The following is an 8,942-nucleotide window of genomic DNA, read 5'->3' as shown; positions in this document are numbered from 1 at the left end:
CTAAGCTGAGGATGTTGCAAGGGTGGCCAGGGAATCAGTGTGGGTATTCTTGCTCCTAAGGACTTGCAATAAAGTGAAAGATTCAAACTTTGACTGCAAAAGTCTTACTTGATTCAAATATTGTTGCATTCTCGGATCTTTGGCCTCCAATTCCCCTTCTACTAGGCCAACAACCAATCTTGAGTCAGAGAACATCTCTACTGCCTTTCCTCCCAACTTCTGGACTATGGTCATCCCAACCAATAGGGCCTCATATTCAGCTTCATTATTTGTGGCCGGGAAACTCAACCTCAAGGATTTTTTGATAATGATCATCTCGGGAGATGCTATAACTAAACCCACTCCTAATCCTTTTTGATTTGCCATACCATCCATATACACCTTCCAGGACAAAGGCTCTTGAAGGGCGACCATGCCAATTGATTTTCCATCCATATTCTGCTTGTCTTCTTTTTCTTCTACAGAAGGCTCAGCAAACTCAGCCACCAAGTCTGCGAGAACTTGACCCTTAACAGAGGTATGAGGCATGTACTTAATATCAAAAGCCCCTAAGATCGTCCCCCATTTAGCAATTCTTCCAGTATAGTCAGCACTCTGAAGTAACGATTTAAGTGGAAGTTGAGTTAGAACAATAACTGTATGAGATTGAAAGTAGTGGGGGAGCTTACGTGTAGAGTGCACCACTGCCAAAATGGCTTTTTCTAGTGGTAAGTAACGAACCTCGGCCTCGTGCAGTGATTTGGTCACATAATAGACTGGCCTCTGCACACCATTGTCCACCCGTACCAGCATCAAGCTCATAGCATGAAAAGCAACAACAATGTATGCAAACAAAACTTCATTTACCTCGGGTTTGGACATGATAAGTGGCCGAGAAAGGTATTCTTTAAGTTGATAGAAGGCCAAGACACACTCCTCAATCCATTCAAATCCCTTCCATTTGTTCAAAAATTGGAAGAAAGGTCTGCATTTGTCGGCTGACCGAGAAATGAATCGGTTTAGGGCAGCAGTCGTCCCTGTCAGCTTCTGAACCTCTTTGGGATTCCGAGGTGGCCGTAAATTGTTGATTGCCTTCATCTGGTCAGGATTAACTTCAATTCCTCGATGAGTAACCATATATCCTAAGAATTTTCCTGAACCAATGCCAAAAGAGCACTTAGAAGCGTTAAGGCGAAGATTGTGCTTCCTCAATATCCCAAAGATATTCCCGAGATCACCAACATGCTCAGACTCTACTTTACTCTTAACCACCATATCATCTATATAAACTTCAATGTTCTTTCCTAGCTATGGCTCAAACATCTTAGTCATCATCCTTTGATAGGTGGCCCTTGCATTTTTTAATCCAAAGGGCATCACTTTGTAGTGATAATTTCCCATAAGAGTGACAAATGCAGTTTTCTCCTAATCATCTAGTGCCAAGGGTATCTGATGATATTTTTGAAAAGCGTCTAGAAAACTCATCCTAGGGTGCCCAACAGTGGCATCCACCAATTGATCTATACGAGGCATTGGAAAGGGGTCTTTGGGGCAAGCTTTGTTCAAATTTGTAAAGTCCACACATACTATTCATTTCCCATTCTTCTTTTTCACTACCACTGTATTAGCCAACCACTCAAGATAAAATACTTCCTTGACAGCCCCTGCTTGTTTGAGTTTGATTATCTCCTCCTTGACGGCCTCGAAATGCTCTTTTGATGATCGCCAAGGTGGTTGCTTCCTCAGTATAACAGTTGGGTTGACGTTCAAATGATGAAAAATGAAGCTTGGATCCACTCCTGAGGCCTCGTAAGCACTCCAAGCAAACACATCAATGTCTTCCCTAAGAAACATTATCAACTTATCCTTCTCCTAAAGAGGCAGTTGAGCTCCGACCTAAAAGTACTTCTCCTTATTGTTACCTATAATAAAATTTTCTAACCCTTCACACTCTACCATCTCCATTGAATTCTCAAATAACACTAGCTCCATTGATTGCTATAAACTTTGCTCATTTGACGCCGAGGACTCTCCTTTAGCCTGATGTCTAATTGCGGCCACCAAACATTGCCTAGCCATAGGCTGACTTCCTATCAACTCTTTAACTTGGCCACCAAATGGATATTTCACCTTTAAATACAAGGTAAAGGAGACAGCCCCCCAAGGCATGGAGCCTAGGTCTTGCCAAGATGGCTGTGTAAGGAGAAAATGCATCTACCACGTTGAAATTTACTTCTACCACCTCCAATCCAGCTTGCACTGGCAATTTAATCTACCACATTGGTATGACTACCTTCCCATCAAAGCCTACTAAGGGCAAATCGTAACTGGTTAAATCTCCAGTCTTTAGTCCCAGCCCCCTATATAGGTCAGGGTACATAATTTTTGCCCCACTCCCTTAATCAATCATTACCCGCTTTACATCATACCCTCCTATCCTAAGAGTAATCACCAATGCATTATCATGTGGCTGTAAAGTACCAGCCTTATCATCATCAGAAAAACTCAGCACTAGACAGACCCCCATCCTACTCCTCTTCGGCGCTGGGAAAGATGTCCCTACAGGTGGTTGGGCTATGGATAACACCCTAGAGTAGTGAGAACCAACTCCTCCAGGGGCAGCAAGAATAACATTGATAGTTCCTAAAGGTGGTTTCGAAGAAGCATCCCTCTGAAATCCCAATCCTATCGGGAGTCCCTACCTATTGGGATGATACAGGAATTGCTTTAACTTGCCACTTTGGACAAGCTGCTGCAAATGGCTCCACAGAGTTCGACAATCCTCGGTTGTATGTCCTCGCTCCTGGTGGTATTGACACTAAAGGTTTTTCTAAGATTTGATGCATTGGTTTTCGAAACATATTAACCGCCTACGGTACAGCAGCAACCCCGGACTGCCCAGAAAAATCCTGCCGAGGACGATTATTATTGAATCTGTCCTACCTGAAGTCCCTCCTATCTTGAGGGACCACCTTCGCTTTGCGTTTACCAAGTTGTTGATCCTCCTCAACCCACATATACTTGTCAATGCAATCCATAAGCTAGCGCACATTACTAACCAGTTTTCCTGTTAATAACTTCCTTAAACCATGCTTGGCAAGTAGGCCGACCTTGAAAGTTCTTATGGCCACATCATCAAAGTCCCCATCAATCTCATTGAATATCTCCCAGTACCTGTTTGAGTACGTCTTTAAGGTCTCTCCTTCTTGCATAGTCATGGACAGTAAGAAATCTAAAGGCCGAGGGACCCTACTGCATGTAATGAAGCGAGATCCAAATGCCCGGGTAAGTTCCTTGAACGAATCAATAGAACCTACCCCAAAGCCATTAAACCACCTCATCGCCATAGGTCCCAAACTGGAGGGAAAATTTTTGCACATCAGAGCCTCATTCTTGGAATGCACAGCCATCCTCTGATTGAAATGGCTCACATGTTCCACAGGATCTATTCGACCATTGTACATGGTGAATGTTGGTTGAGTGAAGCACCAAGGAAGTTTCCCTGCATCAATTCTACGCATGAAGGGTGATTTAGAAATCTGGTTCAATGCTTTGCTCATAGCATCATTCCCCAGGCGTTTGCATGTTGAATTCCTATTCTTACGGCCATGAGGGTTATCCTCTTCATAGGAGAGAGACACACTAGGAGGAGTCCTTGATCTGAGCCTGTAACTACTATCCTCACCATCCTTAAAAGACGGGTCAGAATTGGAAGGAGCTCGCTTCCGTCGTTCATGACGTAACTTCCTCTTCAAATGATTGATCTCTAGTTGCATGGCTCTAGCACTATCCGCGTGAGAAATGTGGCTTCCACCCCGAGATTGACTCGTGTCAGTATGGGTGGTGTGCACACTCCCTACTTGGTCCCCTCTTTGCTCAAGATTAAGGGGATGACCTTGACGTTGGGACCCCGAAGACTCTACCTAGTGGGGGCCTGAATCCACCATCACTAGACGTTACACTCAATAAAACATCAAAGTTTCCCACAGACGGCGCCAATTGTAATGAAACGTTTTGCACCTAAGCCCAAAATAGAAAGGGAATAGGCCCAAAAAGCTCAATACAATGAATTTGTAGAGAGTGGATTCGAAATCTAGGTTCGAAATCTAGGTTCTAATGAGTGTAGATATCAATAACAATGGGCCAAGATGACAATATGATGAAGATGGAATAGTTTGTATAGTGTAAACTGTCCTTGGACTCAAGCCGAGGAGGTCGATTCTTATAATTTCTTCTTCTTAAGGTCAGGATTACAGATATTCTTATGAAGTCTACAGTATTTTCCTTTCTTTTTTTCTCCGATCCCCTTACCCTGGGGCTTTCCTCTTCCTTTTATACTTCCTTTTCTCCTCTCTCTACCCTCCACGTATGGATCAGGTTGCCGGGAAGGATACTTGTCTCATCAGCACCTTCCTGAAGCTTTTGAAGATAACTATAAGGCTGAACCTTGCTACTCAGGCATCACTTCCTCATTAATGCGGCTATAAAGTTAGCTGCAAAGTATTCAATGTGGTGGCAACAACTTTTTCTTTAGATATTTCATGGTTTTCTTTTGTTTTATACCCCTGTGATGCACATCCTTATCAACAAAGTCTCATGCGACGTTGCCTCTGAATGGTAGATAACACATTCCGACATCTGCTTAGCTGATCCGAGGAGATATTCCTCCTCAGACCAACTTCTTAGTTAATCACGATCAGACTTTGCTTCTCTATAAACTAACACGGGCCCTTAGTAAGATGTTTACTCATCCTCAGACTGCTTAATGTCCTCAAATTGGGCCTTTGGCCCAATATGCATATAAATATGTACTCCTGGACCCATCTCCCCCACACTATTGATAATCATTCTTATATTTTGTTAACTCTTTAAAAAGTCTTGTAAAAATATTATTAGGTATAAAATGTAAAATATCCATATCTATTTTATTTTTTTATTTATTTATTTTTATTACTTCTTAATTTTTGTTATTGTGAAACACTTTTTTTTAACGATTCATTTATTCTAGACCCTTGATTTTTTTACTCAATAACTCACTTAAATAAATATTTATGATGTGATCCCACATTTGATTTTAAAATTAGGATACGTGGCGCAAAATCAGACAACAACTAGAATTCAATTTGAAATGTAATTAAATTTTCTCTCAGCTTTACCTATTAGTTTATATATATATATATATATATATATATATATATATATATATATATATATATATATATATATAGATATGCATGTCAAATTTAATATTAATTAGATGTCATTTTCAATAATTTATAAATTCATATGTATACATTTTTATACATTTTTATACAAATTTAACATATAAATAAAGTTTAAAATCTTGAAAACTTCATAAATAAGATAGTTATTAATCTCACATTCTCTTGATATCTTACACACACAAAGAATTTATAAGAAAAGAAAACAAAATCTAGTGGTGCAATTCTTAAAATGCTTGTATGGTCACAAGACTAGTGCATTGGGACATGATGGGCTTTTCAATTTAGAGACATTAAACCCATCTTAGCCATCCACCTGTACTATATATTATTGTAAATATCTTAAGATTCGAGGGTAGAATTGTCAAGTCAATAGAAGACAACCCAATTAAAGGACATAATGGCACGCTCAAAGCAACAAACATGCATGGGTGCAACAATCATGCATGAATATCAAGGTCGACCCAAGGTCTAGGCCCCCACCACAAAAGATTTTATCCTTAGGGAAAAAGGCTCGGTTTGCCATTGTAAAAGAACCAAAATTTTATAAAATCATACATACATACATACATACATACATACATACATACATACATACATACATACATACATACATACATACATACATATATATATATATATATATATATATATATTGTGTGTGCCCAGAATCATCTCCATTGCAATAATGGGCTTACAATTTATTTGTATGTGGGGATTGTGCTCAATCCTACTAATCGAGGCCCCAAACAAGTAATAGTACTCCCCCTTAATTCCCCTAAGTATCCTAGCGTATTCACTTTCTCTCTTTCTCTCTGTTTTTTCCTCTCATCTTCTCTCTTAAATGTCCGACCCTCTTAACTTTGGCCTCCACGCCTTCTTATAGCCCTTTGTTAGTGGGGTGACTATCATTACCTTCTCCACTTACCCACACATTCTCATGCCCACCAGAATCCCAAGAGATCCTCACAAATTCATAGGATTCCCTTGGAGCTTGTTCCAAACCCCGAACAGTGTTCGGAAGTGGATCCTTTCCAGAACCATAGTCCTCAGTGTCTGATCTTATTAGGGCTGTGCACAGATTCCCGTTGTGGTAAGTTCCGCTCGCCAATCTCTTAGTAATTCCTCGGGTATTACCGCCCCGATTCCTGATACACAGTTAGAGATCGGGCCCATTGTGGTAAGGCCCAGGTTATCTCCCTCATGTGTATTGGGCTTATGTCACCTAACGAGCCTTAGGCTTCATGTTGGGCTTTGTCCAGGTGGGTTAACCTAGTTCCTCGGGCCCAGCTCACCTATAATAGCCTCCCCACGATCTTATTTTTGCATTGTAGGAATAGGGTCAAGGTACGACTGCACCGTGGTCGATGTACTAGTTCTCTTCTGGCCCTAGGGGTGAAGCATTAGTACCTAGGGAAGACCAATAGTCCTCCTTTTAATGTGACGGACAGACAGTCTAGCCTGTCTGGGAGAGACGTGGTAGGTTCTAAGACATTCAACGACCCAGATAACTTGACACTATGTTTACCGAAGTGGGCATGATGTGAAATGATGGCACACATTTATTGTCATGGGACAGTTACCATTAATGACTCTCCTTTTCCTATAAATATCAACCATGGCTTCTTTTTTACTTTCTTCATTCCTTCCTTTAGTTCCTACTCAGTCTAGAGACATACTCCTCCCTTCGTTCCCGAGCCTTTATCTTCCTTACGAGACCTCTCTCCCTCTTCCAGGAGAAATTACTCTGTAAGTCTCTCTCGTTCCTTCTATTTCAACTTAGATTCTATGAAATGCCTTTTGCTTACCTTTTGAAAACTAGGGAGAATGTGGCATCATTCAAAGCTAGGTATAACATTCCTCATGACGTTGAAATCTAATACTGTCATGAGGGTGAAATAAAAGACCAGAGGCTTCCTCATGTAGTGTTCCCCTTGATGTCCATCTTAGAGGGCAGGGTTATGTTCCTAGTAGACCCCTTACTACTTAGGACTCTTAGCTTCTATGGCCTTAGCCTCGACTAGTGTTTACCCAACTTTTATAGGATAGTCAACTGTGTGGGGCGCCTCAACTGTTTGTACGGTCTGAGCCCCTCCCACCATGATATTAATTTTATGTACTCCATTCGGGGGAGCCTAGACCTCGGGTATTACCTTCAGACCCGAAGTACTATGGTCAGGCTGATATCTTGCCTTCCCGATTTTAACAGGAACTCGACGGGAGAATTTGTGAGAATGAGCAGCAATTGGCTGAATGGAAAGCTAACTTGTCCAACCTTACCTCACCAAATAGGTCGGCACCTTCTTCTCCCGAGCCCCAACCAAATGTGTGCTCATCCCTTTCGTAATTTATTTGTGTGTTTAAACATCCTTTGTTGATCAGTTGCAAGTATTAACTTATTTTGTTTTTACTTATTACTATTGCCTAGGAATACACATATTCTTCCTTTAAGAAGGAAAAGAAGAGCCATTTTCTAACTATAATTCTTCTCGATTACAATTTCTAAAAATTTTCGACCGGACATAAGCGTCGTGCGCATCAAGGAGCTGAACTTCCTCCTCTACTTAGAGATATTCGTGCATTTTGATAGGCAATTGAGGGCTTTTCACTTGTGGGTTGGGTGCCTTCTTATACGAGCTATCAGGATTCATCAAGCACCCATACAGTCAGTAGCCCATTACTGTCTTACTTGGACGTTCAGCTGCCCGGATTCTTACCGTGTAGCTTAACTTCTGGTCCTCAAATAGTAAGGCACGATTCTCTCAAGACTATACAGGATGGTTCAAGGGACATAGTCTTTTAGGGTCGGGTAGTGCACGTTCCCTTGGAAGTGTCAGTCTTAGGGGATCCCGCTGAGGGGAATCCAGTTCGTGAGGGCTCGAATATCGACAACTACACGTTACTGGCCCATACCACAGAAATGGTCCAAAAACGGTCTATGACCCTAGACTGATGGTTCCCGGCTTCACGAGCATCGAGCAGTCAGCCCACCACACAATCCATCCCTGAATAGATCACACCTCCAGCCTCCCAAAAATAGAAGAAACGCCAGAAAGGAGACAGTGGTGTGGTGGTCGTGGGCGGCACTCCTTCCATTCAGCCCCTATTCTAAACACCGGTCGGGAGTCTGCCCAAACGATCGAGAAGACTCTTCGAGAGGCTCAACCTAGGAGTCAGCCAGTCATAATCAGCTCCCAGGTTACGGCCTCTTCCTCTAACTCTGCAGCCCCATGGGAGTGCTCCTTCTAGTTGAGGGGATAAAGCCCTACCCTCTAGCTCGTATCTCTGAACTTAGAGGAGCAGCAAGGGGGGCCACGTGTTTGATAGCCTTGGGGAAGCCTTAATGCTCCTAACTGATATAGAGCATTACGCCAGCTGCCAAGATGATGACATAGTGCTGAAGCTGAAATGGCACACCGTAGCAGTATGTTTCGTTCCCTGCATGCTCACTATTACTCTACTTTTATTATCCTTGTTGTTCCCCATGTTCTTGTGGTGTGTTTTTGTTTTTAAGTGTTATTAATCAGTTTGAAGTGGCCTAATTACATTTTTCTCATGACTTAGGCCACCTAGCTGACCTATGTGGTGGAGGGTCAGCTGAAGGATGCTCAAGAGAAGGCTGACAAGGAGAAAGCCCTTAAACAGGTGGCTGAGGCTAGCCTGAAGGAGAAACCCTAGGGCTAAATGTCATGGAGCGGCGTGTAACAACCGTGGAGAAGGCACTAAAGCTTGTCGAGAAGA

At 42.1% G+C, this 8,942-nt stretch overlaps 1 protein-coding gene across 1 annotated transcript; it reads right to left on the bottom strand.

Moving 5' to 3' along the window:
* Positions 1 to 861, bottom strand: LOC142624617 (uncharacterized). The gene has a single exon (XM_075798269.1). It carries the CDS (start codon positions 859 to 861, stop codon positions 1 to 3), a length of 861 nt encoding a protein of 286 aa, XP_075654384.1.
* Between the last annotated feature and the right edge of the window lie 8,081 nt (positions 862 to 8,942).

Source organism: Castanea sativa, chromosome 1, assembly GCF_040712315.1.
Source record: "Castanea sativa cultivar Marrone di Chiusa Pesio chromosome 1, ASM4071231v1".
Lineage (NCBI taxonomy): Eukaryota > Viridiplantae > Streptophyta > Magnoliopsida > Fagales > Fagaceae > Castanea > Castanea sativa.
The sequence above is the reverse complement of the archived record's forward strand: the minus strand, read 5'-3'. Positions and strand labels throughout refer to the sequence as shown.

Excerpts from the sequence above, each read along its gene's own strand:
- LOC142624617 (XM_075798269.1), bottom strand. The coding sequence starts at position 861 with ATGTCCAAACCCGAGGTAAATGAAGTTTTGTTTGCATACATTGTTGTT.